This window comes from Xiphophorus couchianus, chromosome 19 (genome assembly GCF_001444195.1).
Source record: "Xiphophorus couchianus chromosome 19, X_couchianus-1.0, whole genome shotgun sequence".
NCBI classification, from domain to species: domain Eukaryota; kingdom Metazoa; phylum Chordata; class Actinopteri; order Cyprinodontiformes; family Poeciliidae; genus Xiphophorus; species Xiphophorus couchianus.
Window position 1 is genome coordinate 16,677,450 of NC_040246.1, and position 25,271 is coordinate 16,702,720.

Genomic DNA, 25,271 nt, shown 5'->3' on the forward strand with positions numbered 1-25,271 from the left:
AAGTAGGCTGACAGGAATGGGGAAGGAGAGGGGGGAAGACATGCGGCAAATGTCGCCATGTCCGGGAGTCGAACCCGCGACGGCCGCGTCGAGGACTCAAGGCCTCCAAATATGGGTCGCGCCAACCCCTACGCCATCACGGCACGCCCCAGTTGTGTTCTTAGACAAGATAGTTCACCTGACTCGTCTGCTGATGGTGATCAGAGGGCCCAGTGGTGCCGGTGCATGGCAGCCTTGTTTCTGTCAGAGTCCCTCAGGGCAGCTGTAGCCACAGTGCAACTTGCCATTGAATGTGTGAGTGAATGACTGTAGTGTGAAGTGCTTTGGAGTATGCTACTACAGCCACTTACCATTTTGTAACCTGAAAATAGTTGTCAGTTTTTGAGGCTTGCATTATGAGTCAGTGTAGTTAGGAATCAACTTTGGTTGAATTGCATTAACATCCAACCACCCATTCTTGGATGGCCTTCTCCTGTCGGCAGTCAAAGAGCTGCCTCAGGGTTTCTACATGTGGAACCTTCTCTATGGTGGCAGCCACTGCGTGCTTTTAGCAGATTTCCAATCTGGCTCCTTATGCATACTTGACCTATCCATAAGGTGAGATCAGTCTAATTTCACCTGTTTGTATTTATCTCATTCTTCCGGTTGTTACCCACAACTGAAGTCAAGTTCTGCTCGCTTAATCATAGCCATGACCGCAATCTTTCTGGTATCCTGGTTTATTTTTTTTACTTTTTCTTTGCTTATGAACCCTTTCAATTCTAAATGTAATGCAATGACATATCTCTGATCCTTCCTCAAATCGCCAACTTCTCAAGTAAGAAGGGTCTCTCAAAGGCCCTAGAAGTTATCTTGTTTAGAGCATTTTAATTGCTCGGTGAAACATCAGACAAAATGTAATTCAGTAATTCAAAATTACAAAGTTCCTTTTCTGGAATAGGCATATTGGCATCTCATTCTGGATTTCGTCCAATGTGAAATCATGCTGGTAAGTAGCAACGGATTGTGTTTTCACCTGTGTGCTACAGTCTGAATGACCTTCAAGAGACCACATTCGTGTGAACTCAACACTGAAACCAGGCATAGTTGGGACTATTGAAACTTTGACTGGATAGCAGTCATTTTGGGCCTAGGTTCAATTGGCAGTTGTTGAAACTTGGTTTAAAGACAGACTTTTTAAACTTTTATCTGTAGTTATTTAAATACCCAACAAAAGGAAAAGAGCATGCTCTTTTTTTGCTGTGGGAGTGATATCAGCAGGGCTTTTCTCCAGCTTCTGTCCCAGAGCCAAAGTGTTAAACTTTGCTTTCAGCAAACTGTCTACATGATTAATGTTTTACACTTTGCTTTCCATGAGCCGCAAGCTACAAACTCACTTTATCCGCTAACTAAGAAACGTAGTCGCCCTAAGGGACATCTGATTGACACAAATGTGTATTGATTGATTCCACCAGTGAGTAGTGGAGTAGAACAGGGAAATGGGTGGCAGCAGTCATGGGTGCCAATGTGATTGGGCCCTTCAGGAAGTCACAGAAAATCTGTTTGGCACACAGGAAAGATTCTGTGCTTAATTAATCCTACAGAGGGCTCAGCACTAATTTGTTAAACTTCAAGGATTCTGGTAATAACCGTAAACTAAACAGTTTTCCCTTCATTTGACTAACATGTATTTAAATCGCTTAAGACGCTGGTAATAGTATAAACAACCAATCTCTCAAATAAAACATATTCCTTTTTGCTTCATATTTGGACTAACTTGATTTGTCCTTGTGATTGTTTCTGCCAGAATCTTGATTTGTAATGATTTGCCTCTGTCTACCTGTATGAGAAAGAGCTGGGGTTGGCATGGAAACAAGGAAAAGGATGGTGGTTGGTTTGGCAACTGTGAAAGCCCTGATGGGTGGAAGACAGCAGATGATTAGCATCTGTATTCTTATTGATCTTCACATCACTGGTTTTTGCTATATTAGAACATTTCTGGATATTTGGTCTGACCACAGGATTCAGGAAGGCAACACGTGCTCTGTTTACCATGTTATCATTTATGGTAAGACCTAACCAGCCGGTAACATCAATCCAAGCTTTATTTCTTGTGTTGTTTCAAGAGCCCAGCATGGTTGGACTGACATGTCGAAATGTTCTCATCATCGCAGTTGTGTGATGAAAATTGTCATTTTGTTCTGAGCTTCATGTCATCTATTCCTTTTCACAACCTTTCCAAAGAGCATTTTGCCCCCCTCTGCATGCAAAACAATTGTGTGATTGGCCTAAATTTTGTGGGTGTGTTTATGTAGAAAATATAAATGGACCAATGGGGTGATAAGCCCACTGACAGGCTGGCACCTACAAACCGACTTCCAGAAGTTGGTTTTATCATCTATAGATTAGGATGGATAGTTTGCACAGTCATTATCAGAATCAGCGAGGAACTGTGAACTGTTGAACCAAAACACCAAACTACTTATGCTTTCTGTTATTTTTTGGCTTCCGGTAACATGTAGAAAAAGAGATTTTTCAGCTTTTTGCGTTCAGCTTTTTGCCTGACAGTGTATGTTCCACAGCTGCAAACCCCTGATTATTACTTTGATATTTCAAGAGTTCATAGTTGTATTTGCCTGACTTGAGATCAGGATGTGTTTTACATCATGTGTCCTGGTTCTGCGGAGGTTTTAGTATTTTTCTGATTAGAAAGTGATGTTGCCTTTCCTCCTACCTCACTTTGTAATCCCTTTTCTGATGTTTGCTCAGTTTCCGCCAAAGATGGTTATAGATAAGGATGAATTAGGTCAAAACGCAGCACACTGCAATGAGGTTATTGCAGCACAAGACCCTTTGCCGCATTAAGATGAAAATATAAGTCATAATATATAAGTCAGACCCACAGGATAAAGAAATGGAACAAGTGCAATAGTGTTACAGAGAGATATTTTCACAGATTAGATAAATGTTTAAAAGAAAGCAAAGCTTCAACATTTGGTCATCTAGGTTTGGTGCCCACATGAGATGCAGGTCAGTGTGGAGTGCAGTAAGGAAGCACCTCCTGTCCCTGTTTCTAGGCTGTAAGTACTCAGTATTCGGTTCACGTTTAGGCTATCACTCAGCCTCTGAAACACCAAGGTGCCACCTTGATGATGGACAAGTGGGTGCTGAGGGGAACAGCTGCTTCTAATAATAGTTGTATCCCCAAAGACACTGTAAACCCACCCTCGCATAACACAAGCAGGTCGCTCTGCTTCATATTCTGTGTTCTCAGCTTTATGAGGCAGCACTTTCTCGCTGTTGCCTCATGAGACGTAATGTCATCTCTAGTTTATTATTGCAACTAACAGTTCCAGTGGCTGGCTGAATGACTAATTCTTGTTTTATTACTACTATTAAGCTGGATGTTTGGATGTAACATTCTGTTGGTTTAAACTGGATCCCAGTGCTGAGACTAGTCAGGATTTACATGTTCATATTTGTTCTATTTCTAAAAAAAATTATATGAAAACCAATTTAGTTCTTCCACAAAACATTGGTTTATATCTTGACTTTCAGTCCTGTCTAAATTACTTAGAGCTCAGTGTTGGGTAGCTTAATAAATAAAATCCTTTATAAAGGTTACAACTGGAGTAAAACTGAGTACAAACAAATCCATCCAAAGGTCACAAAAAACTCTGAAAGACCTTTGAAAAGCATAGAGAATGACTGATCAAGACCAATTATTCTCATCTGTCTACTTGTCCAGAATTTCACACTTCAAACCTTTTGATGTCACTTTTGAATAATACAATGTTTTTTTATCTTTTATTTGAACTTACAATTAAAGTTTATTTTAAAATGACGACAAAGTAGAAAGCTTTAAAAACTACACACTTGTTCAGTAGTGCAGTTTACCTCATTCTCCCTTTGTATTGTCACTTGTTACACTCTGGTTTTCTCTACCTTGTTGGTTCAATTTTTTTAACCTTTCACCATGTATATTTAACACGTTTTTATCACCTGTTTTCACAAAACTGGCTGAAGATTTTCTTTTGATTGAACCTTCTGCTGCTGCTGAGAAAAATAAGGACATTCAGCTGACTCATCCTACTATATGATTTCCTTTTGATTAAAATTTTGTTTTATCTTTGCAGCTATGTAGTTTAAATCTGCAAATCTGTTTGTTCTACAGCCTGCAATCTCCCTACAGTCTCTGTGTTCTAGTTAAAGTATTTATCAGGCCAAAGCAATTGCAGTGGTTGCCTTAGTTTTTGCTGTAGCCACGCTCATCTTGGTGTTGAACGGTGACCTCTGAAGGTACAGATAACCCTCAAACACACACATGCATTTTTTTTTCAGAAAGTTCGTTTCCCTCGAGCTTCCTGAGAAATGCACACATAAGCATCTTGGCAAAGTGCAACGGATGCTGAAAACGCTGAATAGCTGTGAGAAAAATCTTAACGGCTGCTCTTCTCCCAGATTAGATCAACCAAAACCTGGTGATTTTTCCTCTAAATGCTACTAGCTCTCAGCTGGGACATTTTGATGAGTTGTTTGTTGAAACATTTTAGATGGTCTGAATGCCTGTACTGTCAAAGGAAATCTAATTACTTGACCTTATCCAACATGGATCACTGATGTTCTAAAGTAAGATTCATCCATCCAGTCATATATCTTCTTCCGCTTATGCGGAGTCGGGATGCAGGCATCCAGTAAAGTAAGATTGTTGATTTTTAAATCATTAAAGAAGCAAAGTCTTGCTGCCAGATGCTTGTACAGGTGCTACTGGAGAGACTGGGCTCCAGACTTGTCTTTGGGGGATGTGGTTACAATGCTGGGTCAGGTGTCAGGTGCCCTGCATCTCTCTTTGTGCCTCTTTGGCTCTGGGACTATTTTGCTGCAGACCTACCACTGTGTTGGACTCATTGCCATCCTGTGGAGGTGCCTGAGGTTTGCTGCTCACGGATGCTGCACCTTTGGGGGTCAAAACTGCATCCTGATGCACTCTGGCACATGGCAGAAATCAGCTTATTCCTGTGGTAAGCAAAACCTAAAATACAGACGGTGGAGATGCAAAAGAAAGTCAGACAGTAAGCAGTGTGGCTAGTTAATCTGACCAAAAAATGTGACGAATCACAGTTTGTGTTTTAACAGAATGTTAAATCACATAGGCCCAAGTTGGTTTGGGATAGCTTCTATCTCCTCAAAATACCTAGGATACGTCAGGAGAAGTTAAAGGGTGTCTCTTCTAGAAAGGATGTCTGACATTTCCTCTTACCTCCATTGCACATAGGTAGAAGTTAATGCATGGTCGGATTTGAAACCTTAGATTTGCCTGTTACGTAAACATGTCTTAAAGAAGTCTAAAAATCTTAACCTGTTCTTAAATCAGATTTTATGACTCTGTCTTCTTTTCATGACATCACTTCCCTGGCTTCCTCATTTGTTCCAGTCAGCAGCTAATTCGAATGCTCGAGCACCTCATGGATTCAAAGCCCTAACAAAATGCAATTTGAAGGGCTAGAATTACATAAAAGGAGGAAGCACACAGGACTCCACCAGCATTTTAATGGACCCGGCTGGAAAGTGAGAACATGAGTGGAGTGCCTTCCCGATGTTGAGATGTTAACCCTGAAAGCAAGAGACAGCAGTGAAACACGTGTTCCCTGAGGCTGAGACATCAACGTTGAGCAGCAAGAGAAAAAAAAAAGACAGACGATTCATCCCATTTAAGCTTCTTCTGGAAGTCCTACTGTTGAGTGTTCTATGTATCAGACATCTTAATTTGGTCCAATCCATGCTAGATTTCCAACTTCATGCAAATGTTTATATTGAGAGATCTTGGCTTTCACGGGAGAAAACTGCATTGTTTGTGTCTTTGAATGCTTTATGACAGCTCTTATGTAAAATGGGTCCATCTGACATTAGATGTAGACTAAGCTCAGTGATGCTTTAAAAACAAGACATCATCCCAAGTTATTTTTATTCACATCTAAACAAATAAATTTAGAACACCATTATGACTCTTCTATTGCATTATTCCACTTTCCTGTCTGAGTCACAGTAAGGAATGGCTGGTGCAGCAGTTGCAGAGTTGAGACTGATGCAGGAACAGGAGCCTCTGAGGAGCAGGTGAAACTGGGAGTTCCAACTGTCTGAGTCTCAGAACTGGAGCATGGAGGCCAGTGACTTTCCCCGCTGCTTAATAAGAGCTGACATCACACAACATAACTCGCGTCTGCAGTCTGTTCTGCTGCTGGAACACGTTGTGTTTTTATGAGGGAGGAACAGTAGGAGCTGAATAGTTTGAATCCCGCATTGTGTGTTAGTTGCACCAATAACCCACACAGCAGTTTCAGTAATTACTCAGGTCAGTAAACCTTAATCCTTCCATCTGAACTTTGACAAAGTTCAGACTAGAAGAGGAAATCAATCCATGATGTTTTCATCTGGCATAAGGCTAATTATTTTAAACATTTATCTGGAGTTGTCAGAAATATTCAGAGAAGATCTGAAAATGCCTGGCAAAGTTTTCACAGATTGCTTCTGTGTCATTTTGAGTTTTATTCAGCTAGAAGTAAACATAAGAATCAAGAGTAAAACAGAGATCAAAGCACACAGTTTCTCACAAGCTGGAAAAGCTAGCTGCCTGACAGGGCAGTTTTTATTACAACATTGGTGTATTCTGAGAAATAAGCTGAACTTATGCGAGTGTGATCACTAAATGTACAAACCAGACTCTCAACATTGGAATAGACAAAACCCTGAAAGCTGGTCCGATATCAAAGAGATAATAAGGAACTAAAGTCTTTCTGTCTCTGTGCCCTATCAGGACTACACCATCACCATGTATTTCCAGCAGTCTTGGAGAGATAAGCGGCTGTCCTATACAGGCATTCCCCTAAACCTGACCCTGGACAACCGGGTGGCTGACCAGCTCTGGGTTCCTGACACCTACTTTATTAATGACAAGAAGTCTTTTGTCCATGGGGTGACTGTCAAGAACAGGATGATCCGACTACACCCTGACGGAACTGTGCTTTACGGCCTCAGGTAACAATTAATTCCGACCTTATAGCTGAAAACTTAAAAGGGTTTTCAGACTGTCGCCTTCTTTTTGGCACATTTTCCTGTTGGTCCTTTACAAAAAACATCCTGCATCATTTAAAACTGATGCTTTTGACAATAACCAATCTGCATCTCTCTTCCAGTTGCTTAAGGAGAGTCGTAGATATTCTTCTAGCTTTCCACAAAGTAACCTATTAGGTATGTAAGAATAGCACAAAGAAGAAAAAAATATAACTTTTTGTAATGAAGCACATAAAACATTTGAAGTTTAAAGCTGGCAATTACATATGGTGCAGTGTTGCTCTAAATTATTTCTATCATCTGGATAAATCATCTGGGAAACATAAGATTTTGAGAAATGTTGAGGATGTTTGTACTAAAGACAAGGTTTTCTTCCAATGACATAAATGCATTCACACAAATCCCAGATTGGTTTGTTGGAAAATATAAGACATGCCATATTTCAACAAGCTTGAAATCTTTTGCTCTAGCGGAGGTTGATTTAAAACTGTAGATTGTGCATATAAAAGGGATTTAGGGACCAGGTTTTAATGAGGAACAGTGCTGCCTCCGGGATGTTTGTGTTTCCAAAAGACTTCTGTTCAAAGCATGCAAATCTTTCCTGGGGAATGCTAAGCCAATTAATTGCTGCAATTGTTGCAAAACCCAAATTCAGTTTTGATCAATCTGTTGGTGTTACCAGTGTTTAGCTTCAAAGAGATGAATAATCCACTAACAATCCATGAGGCTGAAGCGATTTTGCTGCAAAAGATGGGGACATTTAAAACGCCAAAATGTAACAGAAAATCAGTGGATTTTTTTGTTTTGTTGTTGTGCTTTTGTGTTTGGGTTGTAACCCATTAGACCAAAAATAATGCAAAGTTAATGGAAAAAATGTACTCAGACACAATATCAGTCTTTACATGAAATAAAAATGGTGATAATTAGTTATTTGAAGGCTGAATAATCTTTTATTTTGTTTTGTAATGGGCACAAAAATTCTTCAAATAGAGAGTCAGAAAACCTGGTCTGACTTGTAAATATTAAACCCATCAGAATTGTGGGATCATCCAGTACATATTTTTGTATTCACCTTTTTCATAAATAACTTGATAATTTCCTCCTCAGTTACATTTTTATTTTTATTTTTTAAGAAATTGTGTTCATGGTTGTGGTTAATATATCATCGTTAACCATTTCTCACAAGATGAAACTTGCCTGTTAGCAGAAAGCTTTCAGAGCAAAATGAAACATTCATTTTGATTATAAAGAAAAATTATTGAAATCATGGAAATTTCTATCAATGACGCACCAATCCTAACCCATAACATAGAGGATTTGGTGAAGTGATGCCAGGTGGCTGAGCAGCAGGGCTCTGACTGTTGACCAGAGTAGGATACAAAACCAACATGTTTTTCATGGCAACCCTTCATTTAAATGGAATCCTTTGGTACATTGCTACCCGGGACACAGAATAAGGAAAGGATCTGAATGCACTCGTAGACATATGTCTTTCAGTATGGTTCGAGTCAAACTGCAACACTGGCATATGGCATCAACTGCCCAGTGAGTAATAGTTTCCTTAGTCTCATATGTTGTTGCGCTGTGAATAAACAGATACAGAACTATATATTGTCAGCATATATACATTTTTGTATATTAAAGAAAAATCCATGAACAGTTATGAACAGCAGATTATGAACAGTTCTTTAATTTGAAAGACTTGTACTTACAAATCCATAACATTTCTGTTGAGATCGGCTGTTTCCAATGCTGACACTTCTTCTTCCTAATCTCATTGATTCTCCTCAACGAGAAGGAATCCTCAAACCAATGGTTCTCCTCAAACCAAACAGTTTGGTTTTTGAGAACTAGTCACATGGTTGATTAAGATCAATTTTTCTGACCACAGGTGCAAAATGTCAACGTTGGGATAGTTGAGCTGCTTCCTTCCTTTTTTTATCTCGACACGACAGTTCATTGTGTTGTGAAATCAGCCAATTTGGTTTGTCCTGATCTTAACTTTGGCCCCAATATTGATCCTTTTTTTTATTTATTACAAATGGGTACTGGAAGATACCGACTCTAAGTTCAATATCATATTAAAGTTAATACATCTGATGCCAGGTATTGAAAGACACATTGCCTTTCTTTTGTAACACACTTGCTTCCTTGCTAGTGGGATTTAGGATGTTGCAGTTTCTCAAAAGCAACAAATATTTTGCTTTAACAGTTTTTGTGGAACATCTGTAGTATGCCTCTCCAGCACAGGTTAAATTTGTTAAGAATGTTATAATATTCTAATAAAACTTCACCTGCAAAGCTCAGAGGTAACTTGATTTGTTTTTTTTTTTCTGACTTTACAATCATCTACAATCTTGGTCCTATTTACAGGGTTTGCTCTGAAAGCATTTTGCTGCAGTGCAAGGCTAATTGCTGACTCCTTAGCATAATGTGATGACTCTTTCGTAATTCAGCTCGTAACATATGTTTCGATACAGTTTTATTTAATTGTGTGCATGTAAAACAGGAACATTCCCTGCTTTTTTAAACTTTGTTTTTAAAGCTAAGAACTGTGTTTAATTCATACTAAGCATAGCTTCTTCTGCTACACAAGCTTCTTTCACAAAATATTTTTGTGATAAAACTTCGAAGACAAGCTGCCTTTGAGCTCCCTCTGGGCATTTATAGATCACAAGATATTCCACATGGCTGTTCGTTTCCAAAAATAAAGCCAGCAGTGCTGGACGACAGGAGGTGTGGGGCTACATCGCCGTAGCACTACTCATAAAATATGCATTCTTAGTTTTTGCATTCTATCTGTTTTATTTTTCAAAACATTAACGCCAGACAAAATATGTATCGTCTTCTAGTGGAAAACGCTTAAAATTAAACCTGTAGATTCACCTTTTTATTTGTTTTTTATGTGAGTTCTTTTATTAACAGTTTTAAAACTTTCGAGGGGCTGGTTGCACATCTGTGAGTACTTTGCTTAGCAAGTTAGGATGCAACAGAGGTGGGTTTCACGTCTGTATTGGTCCATTGACAAAACACATGGAGTCTAAAAGACACCTTAGGCCTCCTTAAAGTGTTTTGTGAAGGGGGCTCTGGCCTCTGTATATATCCTAGCAGCTGGCAGAGACGATTATGAACAAACTGTGATACAGATGTGTCCTATTCATTTAAAACTTACAATTCGTACAGATGCACTCACTCATACTTGCTGACTGTGTCAAGCAACCTCTCACTGTTGGCAACACTCTACAAATAGTTGCATTATTGTGCTAAAGAATTACTATGTTTCTGGAAAATACAGAATTCTGCCCCTTTAAGAGAAACAGAGGCTGTGGTTTTTCTCCAGGTATGCTGTCAACAAGTCAGATTCTGTGCCATCTGCTCTATTACATTAACAAATTTAATTGAATTAGTTGATTAGCTTAAAAGCTTTAGTTTGATTCATTTGGTCCAAATGCATTCATGCTTCTTAGGGGGTCATTATCCTTCACAAACACATTATTACTATTGCAATTATTTTTTTTACATTTTAACAAACTTGAAATTTCTGGGCTTTTATGGTTTTTGGGAGCATTTAGCCTCAGATGCTCAGATGTTTTTTTGTGTCTGGAGGAGCTGTCTGTTCAGATCAGGGGGTTTTAAAGTCCACATAGAAACAGCTTTTCAAAGACAGAAACAGGGATACAATGAGAGAGGGAAGCGGAAAGCATTAAGTCAGACCTGAAGCAGCCCAATGAAAAGGACAGGGAGGCTGGATTTACCCAGAAACAACTTTTCTTTTGAGGCTGAATGAACATGGGCCTTGCGGGCTGTTTTCAGCACTCTGTCCCTTCCTAAAGTGAAGCAATTCTCAGGGTATTCAGATAGACAAGACTATTTCCCTCTAAGCTAGTTTCCTTCCTCCGTTTAATCTCCAGTGCTCGTAATTTTCATTTCCCTCACTCTTTTTGACCTTTTCGCCCCAACCCTGGACCAGAATTTCCATCCTAAATAATATGTGTGTTTCCAGAACAATATAAAATGTAATTATTACAGAATATTGTCACTGTTCTCCTTGCTTGGATAAAAACCATTAATCCAATGTGTCCTCTTTGTAAGCATCCAATTGCCATGGTCTAGATCATGGGTGTTAAAGTGCAACCCCTAGATAATTTGTGACCCTTACAAAGGTTGTCTGTCCCCCTGGTTGGGGTATGTCATATTTCTTTTTAAGCTTTGGCCCCACATGCAAAATACTCACAGGAGATTCAAGTAAAGGTTTAACAAATTTATTGAATACAATGAATGAATGATGCAAGGGCCTTGGTCCAGGAGGTTCTCCCTGTGTTGCTGGTATATTTGTCCTTCCTTCTCTACTTTGGCCCCAGTCGGAAGGACTGATGATCATATCTTTCACACTGCTCTGCTGCAGAATCATTATCCCCCAAAGGCTCCGACAATTATTCATCCAGTGTGCTTGCTGCTGAGACAAGGGCTATATTTAGGTTTCCCAAAATGACCTCAGCTTTGATTGGCACTCTCACATCCCAATTATTGGAAATTCAGCACCTTGGAATAATGAAGACAACATCAAAGACCTGTTTATCTCCACATCATCATCAGTGGCAGATCTCGGGTATGGTCACAACTAAGAGAAAGCTTTTCTCAGCAATGGAAAGAAAAGATGACACAGAGGCTAAGTTTAGTCTGTGCTGCTGGGCCTGAGCTGATGCAGAGTCTGAAAAGCTTCTCTTTAACGAGTCATAGTGATCACGAGGCCACGTGTGGGGGAAATCATAGTAAAAAGTCAGAGGTTATTAAATAACAAATACACATTACAACCACTGCACTTGTTTTGTCATATAACAAGCTCAAACATACACTTTATTTGTACTTTTATAAGATAGACCAACAAAAAATTGTGCATAATAGTGAATTGTTAATAATAAGATACAGGATACCTGGTTCAGGAGGAGGGTATACCCAGCAGGAGTTAATGCAGAAGTTTTCAAGACACAGCTTTTTGTTTTTGATTGTCCACTTCAACACATTAGCAAGCAAACTTACATATATTTAGATATGAACTAGCAATTTAGTTTGTAAATCAAATATTTGGCTGGCTCAGAACTAAATAGTTAACTTGCTAACATATTTTGTTTGGACCTAAATACTTAAGTTGAAACTGTGACATTTATAAATGAGTGGATAACATGGTTTAGAAACAGCACCCCATATCAGACTGGCACTACTTGCGGGTAGATGAAAATGTATTTATTTGTATCATTTATTTGTGTTTATTTGCAATTTTATTATGGTTTCTGTCTTTGGACTTTTTCCTAAGGCTTTGTACTTCAGAAGCACAAAGCCTGAAGAAGTATTCAGAAATACTTCCTTTCAGAAAGTATTTTCTGAAAGGAGACTGAAAATAGCATATCCAGGGATTCCAGGGTGACTTGTGAAAATGAAAAAGTCCTTTAATACCTCCTTACTCTGACAGTAAAAGTTCAGCTGTCTTCACGTTTTCCCAGCTCTTTCACTGTCATGGACGCTAAAAGCCCATAAAAACATAAATATTTATCCTTTACCTTCTGAATATTCCTGGCTGTTCATCTTTTTCTTGAACACACTGATCACTTTAGGAAGCTTTGGATAAGTCTTAAGGCTGGTGAAGAGGCATGGACAGACAGTACAAATGGGAAGTGTCCATTCACTGACTTGTAAGGAGAAGGCTGCAGTTCTGTTTTCATAGTTGTGAATCCCTTAGAGTCACACATTTGGGTGCACAAAATACAGTCCAAGAATACTTTTCATCGTTAGTAGAGTTTATATTATGCCATGATGGAATAGTTTTTTCTCCAAATCAAGAGAAAACCATGGAATCTTGGAGAATTTGTTGCAGCTCCCCTTTTATTTTTGTAAGCAATGTGGTTCTGTTGGTGTTTTGGAGTCTTGACCTTCAGAGTGTACTCTGAAGGTATAGCTTTTAAAAGCATATAAAATAATAACTCCGTTGTTTATGACAAAAATAAATAACTGAAACATCTTTCAGCAGTTGTTAAAAAAGGTCCCTTAATGTTTGTGTGTTTGTGGTAGTATGTAAAAGATGCAAACTCGACAGCACAAGGAACTAGCTGTAAAACTTGACCTTCAGAGTCTACTCTGAAGGTCAAGTTAGTTGAGCATGAAGCAGCAAGAATGAGACAACACTTCCACATCTGAGATACAGATAATGACAGAACCAGTGGTCAGGTTATACATGGGAACCTCCTGGTTGCTTCATTTTTAAATATTTGTAGATGTGACTGATCAGAAGAAGAGACAGGGGCAGAGTCAGAGCTGAATGGAGGTATTAAATATATAATATACTGATCCATGAATACTTCAGGATTACTCATTCCATTTTACACATTGAACAAATCTACTTTCCATTGAGACAAGATGAGGTGTAGCATGGCATTGATATCTGAAGAATCTCTGCTAATGACTGGCTCTGATAATACAAACCTGTTCAGCTGCCATTAAATGTTGGCCAAAGTGGAAAAAGTTCATTTCCCCAACTGTTTTGAACCAAAGTGCTTACCCACATTACTGTTTTATTTAAGTGCAGTTGCTACGTTATTGCATTTTTACCATGAAATCAGGACAAAATGAAAAGTAGTTCATTCTCTTCACAATGAAGGAAAAAAAAGAAACCAAACATTTAAAAGAATATTCCATTCATTATTAGTGGTGTATACATTTTTTTCCTCATCTTGTTGGAGTGGGGCTGGCTGGAAAAATAGCTTCAGATCTACTGCCCTAATTATACATTGAAGAGCCCCAAGTGTGTATGTCAATAAATCAACATAAAAAATGAATAGGAATGTTTTATTTTGGACAGATTGTATTTCATTTGACAATAAATACTTTTTAATAAGCTTCACTGAGTATAATGCAGCTTTACATATGTCTAATTAAAGTCTATGAAGCGTGCAGGATCGTTTGTTTGCTCCACGTATTCCCTACGCCGCCAGATTTTCTGTCTGAATGAGTATAAGTGCAGGTCGCCCAGAAAAATGCCTGTAATTTATCCTTCCATTTCAGCACATTAATTATAATCTACCTACATGCTACAGTGGATATTTGGGATGACCTTTAATCGTGTTTTCTGTCATACACACAGATTATGAGGCTGTAAATAAGGTGTGGCTCCATCCAGTTTGTGACGGTTGTTGCTTAAAACTTTACTGAAAGTTTCATCCAGTTTTATTGTTAACTCCTAATTACTGCCTGCTATAATTGAGATTAAAACACAAAGCTTTACAAAGGGAGAAGAGCTGCAGACGTCAATTCAGCAGAGCAAAGGCAATTATGAGAACGAGACGGATGGTTTCGCTCCACTCAAGGTTTAAAAGGATTTGTGTAATTCGAGGTTTAGAAGGTCGGTTCTGTGAGTTATGCTCTACCCTTAAACTTCAAGAAATCAAATGACCATTTTTTTTTGTTGTTTTCACCAAGGATCACCACGACAGCCGCTTGCATGATGGACCTTCGCAGATACCCGCTGGATGAGCAGAACTGCACCTTGGAGATCGAGAGCTGTAAGCAACACAGTTTTGTGTCCAAACTGATTCAAGAGATGCTGAGTGAACCTGGATAGGTCGGTCTGTTTTCAGATATCACACAACTCTGACACAAGAACCTGTCATGATCTTCATGTGGTGAAACTAGACACCTGATTTTCATTAGGTTAACCAGAGATGAAGAAAGCCACAATAATGTAAAACAAAGGATCAGTTCACAAATCTAGAAGAGTTTTACTAAAGCTTGTTACTACAAGCTCCAGGAGCTAAAACCAAGTGTTAGGGAAGCTATAGAAAATCCAAGTGATAAAAGTGGACAAAAGTACACAAGCCTGAGATAAAAGAATTATAAAATCCAAAGAAAACACAGCTTGTCAGAGCACCCTTTATAAATCTGAAATAATCATAATTCTGATTAATAAAGCAGGAATTTAACTCCATGGTCATTCATGTACATGTCAGATCTGTACATCAGCTTAACTACAGATGTACAACATTAGCATCTCAACTGCTTGTTAATAAACACACATTACATTTGACTGTACATCCAACCATTTTTCCATCCCTGTTTCAGTCTTGGTCCAGCCATGTTTCCATCCACCCATTCTTCATTTTTCCATCTGTCCATATCCTTCCTCTTGGAAATCCATAGGTGTTCATGATTAAAGAAACTTAACAGTGGGTCTTCCCTGTGCTTTTTTTTTTCAGTAAATTGATTATACCACCCAGGCCATATTTGTTCTGGTTGTGGTTCACTTTCAGTTTTTCTATTGAAATGGTTCTCAACCTACACACCAATAGAGACTTGATAATACTGTATTTTTATAAAAATTAGCTGAAACATCAGTTTCCCAGGTCAGAATCATCTGAGGTTGTTAAGGTCACATTCAGCTTAAGGCCATCTAATGTGAACTGACAGTTCCTGTTTAACTGGACCTGTCCGGAGTGCCTCAGTTAAATAATTAACAATGCTGACATGAATAGTTAAAGTCTCACACATTATACAGTATATGTCTACATTTAGAGAGGGTGGAGCGCCTTTCTGCCGGGAGCTTCATGCATAAGTCATACATATGCAACAAAGCCATATGAGTTCTCCAAAAGCTCATTAATATACATCAGTTTATTTTATGACTGTTTGTTTTTAGTTTGCTACAGAAGTTTAAGCAGTGATCAAGTCTGCAAATTAACCTTTGGCTAGACATGACGTATAAAGCAACAGATGAAGTTGAAATTCTGGAAATGAGCAAATCTTTATTCTAATGGATGATGGAATAGATTGCAGCTGCTTGTATCAAGGATCTTAGTCAAAATCCAAATCTTATGAATGTTATAAGTTGGTTTAGGCACAGATGGAACAGTTAAATCAAAGTTTAGCCTTTCAGATGAATTTCTTTGTTACCACAACAGACTAAAGCAACAATCTCACTACACACCCTAATCCCTAATCATCCACGTATTCCTGATGTCTATTAAAGATAAATAAAATGGGTTTTCTGTAATGGTAAGAGGGGGTGCTCATTAGCTGTACATGTGCCTGTTAAATTATAACTTTCTCAATTCTCTAACAAATTAAACTGATGCAGGTGAAGAATTTGTTTAATGCCATAGTTTTAGAGCCTTGTTCATTGGTAACATTGGGTATAGAAATAAGGCTCATGGCCATGGTCCAAGTTCCTCAAATTTACTGTGTCTAACAGATATTAGCTGTCTTTAATAATCGAACAGAAGCATGTTCATGCATGCTCTTCTGGGCTGTCTTATTGAATCTAGTCAGTGTAATATAAAATAGATGTTACATTTGAGCATGAAAATTAAGTGGTCAAACCTGGTAGCTTTGAATCTGAAGCACACAAACATTTCATACTCAAATACAGATTGAATTAGATCAAAATGCCTAAGTCTTAAATATTAATAAAGTAACTAAAGTCATAAAAGTCAAAGAATTTAATGTAATCTATCCATCTTAATGTGGAAATTTCAATAGCTAAGAAAATTGAAATTAGAAATAAAGACTAAATCTCTAGGGATATTACAGTGGGTTGCAAAAGTATATTCGCTTGCATATATTATTACACTGCAACTCAAGACTTCAGTCTATTTTGTTTGGTCTTATGTGATAGACTAACATGAAGTAGACAGAGGAGAAGCCTAAAAGCAGAATTATATAGCAAAACAATATCACAATTTTTGTACAAAGCACTGTACAATCAATTAACTGAAAATGGAAAACTCAAGTATACAAAGAGATGGCTGTCCATGACAGGCAGGTTAAACAAAGTAGATGCTCCCCTGCAAACATGTGGAAGGAGGCGCTCTGGTCAGATAAAACAATAACTTAACTTTCTAGGCCACTTGCAAAACATTGTGCACACTTTTCTTCACACTAAGACAACACTCTCACAAAACCAAACCCACTATAAAACATTGTTGTGGCAACAGCCTCCTGTGAGGGTGCAGCAGGGACATTAAAGTGGGGTAATTGATTTGAAGACGCAGTGGATCTCAGACTTTTAATAACGAGCACCTAGATACCAAATTTTCCAAGTACCACCACCATCACATACTTCAAAACAATACTACAATAGCACCTTTTTTGAGTTATGTCATATAAACAAAATTTGCCATTTTTAGTTTATGATTGATTGAATGTTTCAATTTTATTATGTTTTCTTATTTAGAAGGTCACTTTTTTGGGGTTTTGAGTTGAAAATGAATAGAAATGTCCATCATGATACATTTTGAGCCTAAGTAGACAGGGTGTCTACCTACTATTCATGAATAAAACTGGAAGATGGTTTCACAAAGGAAGAGATTATATTTGAAAAAAAGTACTCAGGTGTGAAGATATGGAGCCTTTTTTTATTTATAAGACATGTTGTAGTTCAGACAGGTAAAAACACAAACTGAATTTAGTTCAATAAATCAGGAGATATTCGATTCCCTTTGGAAGAACTGACATTATAATAGGCAATTTTCCTTTTAAATCATTCAACGTGTTCAAATTATTCTAATTGTTCACTTAAGCCATTTCTAAAATGCTCCTCTTCGTACTGAAAAGGGATGAGAAAAATGAAGTAAAAGCATAATGAAGCTCTTCCGCTCTTGATAAGCTGTTAATTCCCAGAAATCCTTCAACTGCCTGCAGATAAGATGGAGAGCCTGAAAAGAGAAACACATTGGCCCAATTAAATGGGTCTAATTACTGATGGGGCATTGGGGGCCGGGTCACTCTGTTTCAGCCTGTAGATGTAGCCCAGAGACCTGCCAGGAAAAGTAAAGGGAAAGGCTTTATTTCTTGTCCAACTCAGCCTCTGGGAAACTGGAGGATGTCCAGCAGCTGGAAGGAAGCATGCATTTATTAAAATACAGTCAGTTTTGAGTTTAGAGGACGAAGAATATGAGATGCCACATTTAGCATCAGATCTGCGGCTTTTGTTTGCTGTTTTAATGCACTGAACAACTTGGCCAATAAAAAAGTTAGCACTTACATGTAGATCAAGTAAGAAATGGAATAAAATGTTTTCCTATGGAAAAGTTGAGGAGTCGGTAATATTTCATCTGGTAGAAAATTATTTAATCAAGACAGCATCTTGTTGTGTGTCACCTTACAGATTGCTACCATATTTTTTTGTCTTGTTTTTTTTACCTAAACCTTTTAGGCAATCAAAGAAAATCTAAGTAAATAGAAGATGCCGTATTAAAATGATTTCCTTTATTAGGCACAATAAAGCAACTGCAGAAGTAGCTGTCACTTAGTACAATAGCTGGTAATGAGTCTTTTTTTCTTTTCATTTCTGTGGAGGAGTCTTGAGACACTATTCAGTACAGAGCGGTTTTATTTCAGACACAGCAAAGGATTTATGAACATATTTATAATATTGTAACAGAATAACAATTGAATAACAACATACATTAACATTGACGTTTTGTAAAAGGTTTCAGTATTTCTTGTCCCCAGGGAATCTGCCCATATTATTTAAAGTAGGGCAGAACAAACAGTTGTTAAAAGGGTTATAGCCAAGGCTTCCCCCCAAGTCTACGACTTATAACCAGGCTTTCACTTTTGAAATACTTGTGGTAGATTTAGAAAAAGACAGTACCCAGGTTTGAAATGTTATTCTTCAGTGTCATCAATCCACCAGTAAGGGTCCTGAAATTGCACCTCACCTTAGTGAGGTCTTAACCAGGGACTACGCACCACTGCCAGAGCTGCCTGTGTGTTAACTCCTGGTTTGTATCTCCAGTGAGGTGTCACATTTTTTTGAAACTCTTCCTGAAAGCAGTTCGCTGACTGATGTGCACTGTAAACCGTTTTCATTCTAGCTGATTCATTCCAGACTTCATGTTCTCTGAGTGTGAAAGTATTTCCCTCGAGTCATGTTTTTCAACCTGCAGTATATTTTCACTCTCCATTTTATGATGTGAAAGAATTTTACTAAAACAGAAATAAAACTCTGGCAGATGTTCCCAAAGGATCTGCAGCTTATGTGGGTTCACATCCTGCTGAATAAATGTGTTGACAATCCATTCAGGAGGTCACCGACAGTTCAGGCTGTTCAGTCACACACTAACACAGCCGTGAATCTCCAACATCAGAGAGATGATGTCAGAGTGACTTTCCTACTTCCCTCACTAGTTTCTCTTCCTAACATCCTGATTGTTGTAGAGAAGATTGGAAAAAAATGACTAACTTTTGAGTAGAACTAGACCAAATGGACAATCCTCTTCATTGAGTTTCACTGGTTTCTGTTTGTGGGTCCCATGGCCTCTGGCCTGTGACTATCATGGGAATTGTTTCTAGACGTTTTTAAGGACAGCTTTGATTTCTCCTTTTTTACTTGTGCAAGTACCCAAAGAAAAATATTGTTGACTTTAACTTCATTTTGAAATTTTTTGGGGTTTCCTGTTTCTCTCAGATGGATACACCACAGACGACATTGAGTTTTACTGGCAGGGAGGAAGCAATGCGGGGTCAGTCACTGGAGTGGAGAACATTGAGCTGCCTCAGTTTTCCATCATTGATTACCAAACCCTGTCCAAGAAAGCTGTGTTTGCCACAGGTAACAATGAACCTTATTTAATACATTTTTAAAAAGTATTTTAGGTTAATTGTATACAATATTTTGTAAATCTTGATACTGACAATATTCATTGTCTATACTGGAAAAGTATAATCTATGGGAAAAATTGAGCTATTATGTCATAAACATTATGTTGTTTCATTTAGTACCCATCTTTTTACCAATCTGTATAAAGATCACCACAGACTAATACTATTTTTCTTACCAAACAGGTTCGTATCCACGACTGTCACTGAGTTTTAAACTCAAGAGGAATATTGGCTATTTTATTCTGCAGACTTACATGCCATCCATCCTGATCACCATCTTGTCCTGGGTCTCCTTCTGGATAAATTACGATGCGTCGGCTGCCAGAGTGGCTTTAGGTCAGTGACTTTTATTCATAATTTCTCTCAGGTTCACTCATTTTTGTTAGCTCTTATTATGTATATAGACAGCAAACTTCAACATAGATATCATGCAAGTCTATAAGCTTTCATTATATCCATATCTCAGATTTGGAGAGCTGAAATTTATGGAGACAGAACCAGTCCTAATGATCAATTGTCACCTGTACAGTCTGTTCTGTAAGTTTTAGACTTGGAAAAGCATAAACATGCACTGATTATTTATGACCTTCCATCAGTTTAACAGAGTTCTCCTATTAAAAGGGAAATTATTACATTGAATTATTCAGTATTTTCTATTTCTCCAAAATAGTTCAATTTGTCAAATGTTAGTCCCTTTTAGATCTTTGTGTCTATTTTTTTAGCTTGCTGTGCCCCCCTAAGTATATATATAGTTTTTATTTTTTTATACATTTTTTTGATTGTAGCACTTTTAGTTTCATGTTTGATAAAATATTTTATATTTCTCTCTTTCTGCCTTCATTAAGACAGTTTGACAGGATTCTCTTCATTTAGTCATGGTCCAACATTAGATTTCATTTTATTTTTCAGGAAATACTTCTAGGCTAAACTTTAAATTTCACCGTATATAGAACAACATCTGATGACTTAAAAACAATATCACAAATTAATTAGTCTTAGAGCCTCAAACTCTTTCTGAGATGAGTTCTTGATCTTGCCTTGAAATGACCTCAGCCACATAAAAAGCTAGTGGTCAAGGGGGAACCTACAACCCTAAAATTTACACTTCACTAAAACTAAATCAGGAACACCTACTTTGTAATAATCACAAAGGAAGTGCACAACAATATTACTATACTACTTCTACTCTGCTACTAAAGAAACTCTTATTCTTCTTACAGATCTAACAGTTGTCAAGACTTTGAGCCTCTCAGGAGCCTAACAAAGGGTTTTATTACCTAATTCTGGTGGTTATTTCCATTTTTGTCTGAGAGGAGTTCAAATTCTCTGGACCACTTGAAGTTGTCAGCTGTCGGTTCTCTGTTGGATGTAATGGTGGTTATTTTTTTGTTGGGCTCAGAACTAGGTTGGATGGCAAAGTTAGGCACTGAATGAGCACTGAATACACTGACTGAATGTTGGCAACATGCCTGACTTTGGAGGATTAGCAAAATCTTGCAAAGTTTGATACAAAAAAAAGAAAAATAGCTCTTACAAGAGAAATGTCGAATCTGAGATGGTTGCATGTCCTACACTGTTGACTTTTGCACATCTGCAGGTATAACCACGGTGCTGACCATGACCACCATTAACACCCACCTGAGGGAGACCCTGCCAAAGATCCCCTACGTCAAGGCCATTGACATTTATCTCATGGGCTGCTTTGTCTTTGTGTTTCTGGCCCTGCTGGAGTATGCCTTTGTTAACTACATCTTTTTTGGCCGTGGTCCTCACCTACAGAAGAAAGCAGCGGAAAAGGCTGCTAAGTCCAACAATGAGAATAAGGGTCGACTGGAGAGCAGTAAAGTGCAGGTGGGTGAAGATCTGAGTGGAAAATATCAGTCGCTTATGTCTAAGGCAGGTTAAAATAAGTCTGGGACTGGGGCCTGCTGTGGTGGCGCAGGGGGTTAGCATGCCCCACGTTTGGCGGACGTCGCAGGTTCGACTCCCGACGACCTTTGCCGCATGTCTTCCCCCCTCCTTCCTGTCTGCCTACTGTCGAAAAAATACGAGCCACTAGCGCCGCAAAAACTCTTCGGAGAAAAAAAATGGAAAAAATAAAAAATAAAAAAAAAAATAAGTCTGGGACAGTGTTACTTGTCTGATGACCAAGCCACCTACCCATCAGAAAGCGATGAATGCTTTAAAAGCCAAATTTAGAAAACTTTAAATGACTTTTTTAAATGTAAATCTTAAAATTTAAGCCCTAACATCTCAGTTTTGCATAATGATTATGAATAATTTAAATTTATGGTGTATAAGGTGTTGCTCATTTAACCTTTTCGCTTTTTTGTACCCATTTAGTTTGAGCATGAAACAGAGCCATCTGCAACTGGTTGTTTCATACCAATCATGCACCAGTTTTTGCCCACAATAGGTGGACATTTCAAACCTGCTTTGAAAACTTAGAATGTAAAGTTGTTGTTGTTTTTTTTCATGTTTTAAATATGTTTAACATGAACACGCCTCCAATAAATAATATCTACCATCAGAAAGTCAGGAGGGGTTATCTTGGTTTTACTATGTGTCATAATCTTTGATTTCAAAAGGGTCAACTAATCCAAATGGAGATCAGAACAACAATGAATACAAAGCTAATTTGTTAGCTTCAAAGCTAACAAATGGTTTGCCTGTTTGTACAAAAAAGAAATAAGATGAGAGGAAATGAAATGACAACGCCTGGATACGAAAAAGTGTAAATTGAGGAAGGGGCAAGTCGACCCCTTCCTGGAGGTTTTCCCAACTAAAATCACAAGAACAAAACCCCCTCAAATTGAAAGCAAGAATTGCAACAATGAGAAGGCAGATGCCTGGGGGTGATTGGCAGATTTATTTTTGATTTAACCTTCGTGTTAGCTGAAAATAAAACTGAAATGTTGTTTTGTTCCCTTTTAAGGTCGACGCTCATGGCAACATCCTTCTGACGAACCTCCCCACTGAGATGGGGGGACCGGATATGATGGGCGCCCTCAACGATCCTCGGGCCACCATGTTCTCCTACGACAGTGCCAGCATACAGTACCGCAAGCCCATGACGAGCCGGGACCTGTATGGACGGCCAGCCCTCGACCGGCCAATTGGACACAAGAAAAGCCGCCTGCGGAGGAGAGCCTCACAGCTGAAAGTCAAGATCCCGGATCTCACAGACGTCAATGCCATAGACAAGTGGTCCCGGGTCGTCTTCCCGATCACATTCACCTTCTTCAACTTGGTCTACTGGCTGTATTACGTCCACTAGGGCAGCGGTTGTGAGCATGAGCGGTAGATGATGGGTACTTTTTTTGTTGTTTGTTTCTCAAGGGAAGCTCAATCCTGTACAGTAATGAAAGTAGAAGAGTTCAGCCCATTTGTACAAATCCTCTTTTGGAACGAGTAGTTCTAGTCTTTACAGTGTAAATACAATTTAATATATGAAATATATAAATGGATATATATAAAGACAGAGATATAATTTATTTAAAAAAATTCAATTTTGCTGTGTACATACAGTTAGTTATAGAGAAAGAAGTAGTGGTGAATTAAAGACAGTAAAGTTTTGGTATTTACAGGTTCAAATATGCCAAAAACACAATGGTGGCTTTTGTTTGTCTTCTTTTCTTTTAGCCCTCCTTTGCATGTTAATAGAAGTCAACTTTTGTTTGCTTCCAATGCAAAAAACAAAATAGAAACCGAACAAAAACACAAGGTAACTCAAACAGAATTAAACTTGAGCTGAGTAAGGTTATTGTGGAAAAAAAGGGACAAAACATAAGACTGATGCAGAGATTAAACTCTCCATCCATCCTTGCATACTTACTACATCCATACATCTGTATAGGTAACCAACCAATCCATCAATCCCTCTCTCTCCTTGCAAAATCAAAGTGTGGTCAAGTCAGAAGGAATACATAATCCTTTCACTTCTGTTTCTGCCTCCAAGACTCCTCCCAGTATGCTATACCTGGAAAGTCTTCCAGCCGAGGCCTCCTGATCAGAAGATCTTATCCTTTAGGACATGATCTCTAACTAATGATCAAAGGTGAAGGTGGGAAGGTGGACCAGTAAATCCAGAGCTTAGACTGAAGCCCAGCTCAGTTTGGTCTTCACCATGATAGACAGCAACAACACCTTCATTACTACAGGCAAAATCTAATCCATCTATTCATTTCCTGCTCCATCTTGCCATCATCTGGGACAAAGCACCAATGTACTTCCTGTATTCCTAGACCCAGGATCACTGGAGTACCCAGGTCCCTCCATAACATTAAAGTGGTTCTGCTGAAGGAATTTTGTTCTTGATCGAGTTCTCACTGGTCTCTGACCTTTTCGTTGTTTGTAGAAAACTGATGCACATTGAAGATTACCTAGAATTGTTAAACCTGCTAAAATTAGGCTTTATTATTCATAAATGCTGGCAATATTCTGCCCAAGAGCTGCAAGTCTGGTATCTCACCTGACCACCTGCTGAATCAGCTCTTCATCAGAGAACTATCTGAATCGAACTTAACAGATATGTGAAAGTCACACATTGAACCAGACTCCAGGATTTAGAGTACACATGGATTCAAACCTCTACTGTAAATTAATAACTCTGGTGCTTTTATTTGAAACTTAAACGTCAGCTAACTTTTTGATCGCATCCAGTGAGCTTTGTGCCCTCTGTGCATTAAACAACATTTGAGCTGCAGCTGTAGGTTTCCCAGCTCGGGTTTATCCCAGTCTAGATGATGTTTCAGTAAAGATCTGTTGTATTTTTGCCTCTCTTTCTGCTGGCCTTATGTTTATAGAGAAGGTAGAGCTAAATTTCATTTACAAAATGGAAACTTCTTTTTATGCCGCTGTTTAAACATTTCACACCCAGAGATAGAGATATATTGGAAAACTGGTGCTTATATTTTTTACTACACAAGTCCCACAAATTTTAATGGAAGACGCCAAGTCATCTGGCTCTTTCAGCAGGAAAGGCCTCTTTTGGCATTTAGAACTGCGTCACATGACTTTTTATTCTGCAGCAGAGAGAAATGATTAATTTTGCTTATCTACAGAGACAAACACTTCCTTTGGAAAAAGTCCACCGAAATTTATCTATGAACTCTTTTAATCTGATTATGCTCCTATATTTTAGTTCATTTGGAGATACAGAATAGATTTTTATCATCTAAAAATGTTACTGATAGGTATTTTCCTTTCGAACCTAAATAAAAGAAAGAACCACAGACAACGTATATGAATTTTATGTATAGCTTTTGCAAAAGGAGAACGCTCTATCAAAACCTCTCCTCCGATCAGTTCTACAGAGCGTTCTGACCTGTTCTCACAAAAACTCCTGTTTTTATTGTCAAAGAAGGACAGGCAAGGGGGCAGTCAGGAAAAACAACAGAGGTCGTAAAGCTTCTAACCCAAACATCTAACAACCCAGGTCCAGATGTGATATCTGATCAAAGGTCTGAGCCCGGTTCAAATCTCGGTCAATACTGTCAAGAAAACAATATACGACTGATTAAATTAGGAGGTGTTCTTGCAAAAGGGTTTAAAGTCTGAGAAACTCAGTGTTA

At 38.3% G+C, this 25,271-nt stretch overlaps 1 protein-coding gene across 1 annotated transcript in view; it reads left to right on the plus strand.

The window, feature by feature from the left end:
* Positions 1–24,003, plus strand: part of gabrb1 (gamma-aminobutyric acid type A receptor subunit beta1) — a 35,617-nt gene extending 11,614 nt beyond the window's left edge. Inside the window, exons 4-9 of the mRNA XM_028001270.1 lie at positions 6,794–7,014; positions 14,521–14,603; positions 19,505–19,648; positions 19,882–20,034; positions 21,296–21,549; positions 22,634–24,003. Of these exons, the coding sequence (XP_027857071.1) occupies positions 6,794–7,014; positions 14,521–14,603; positions 19,505–19,648; positions 19,882–20,034; positions 21,296–21,549; positions 22,634–22,975 (1,197 nt within the window). The 3' untranslated portion in view covers positions 22,976–24,003. The remainder of the gene's footprint in view (positions 1–6,793; positions 7,015–14,520; positions 14,604–19,504; positions 19,649–19,881; positions 20,035–21,295; positions 21,550–22,633) is intronic.
* Positions 24,004–25,271: the final 1,268 nt, after the last annotated feature.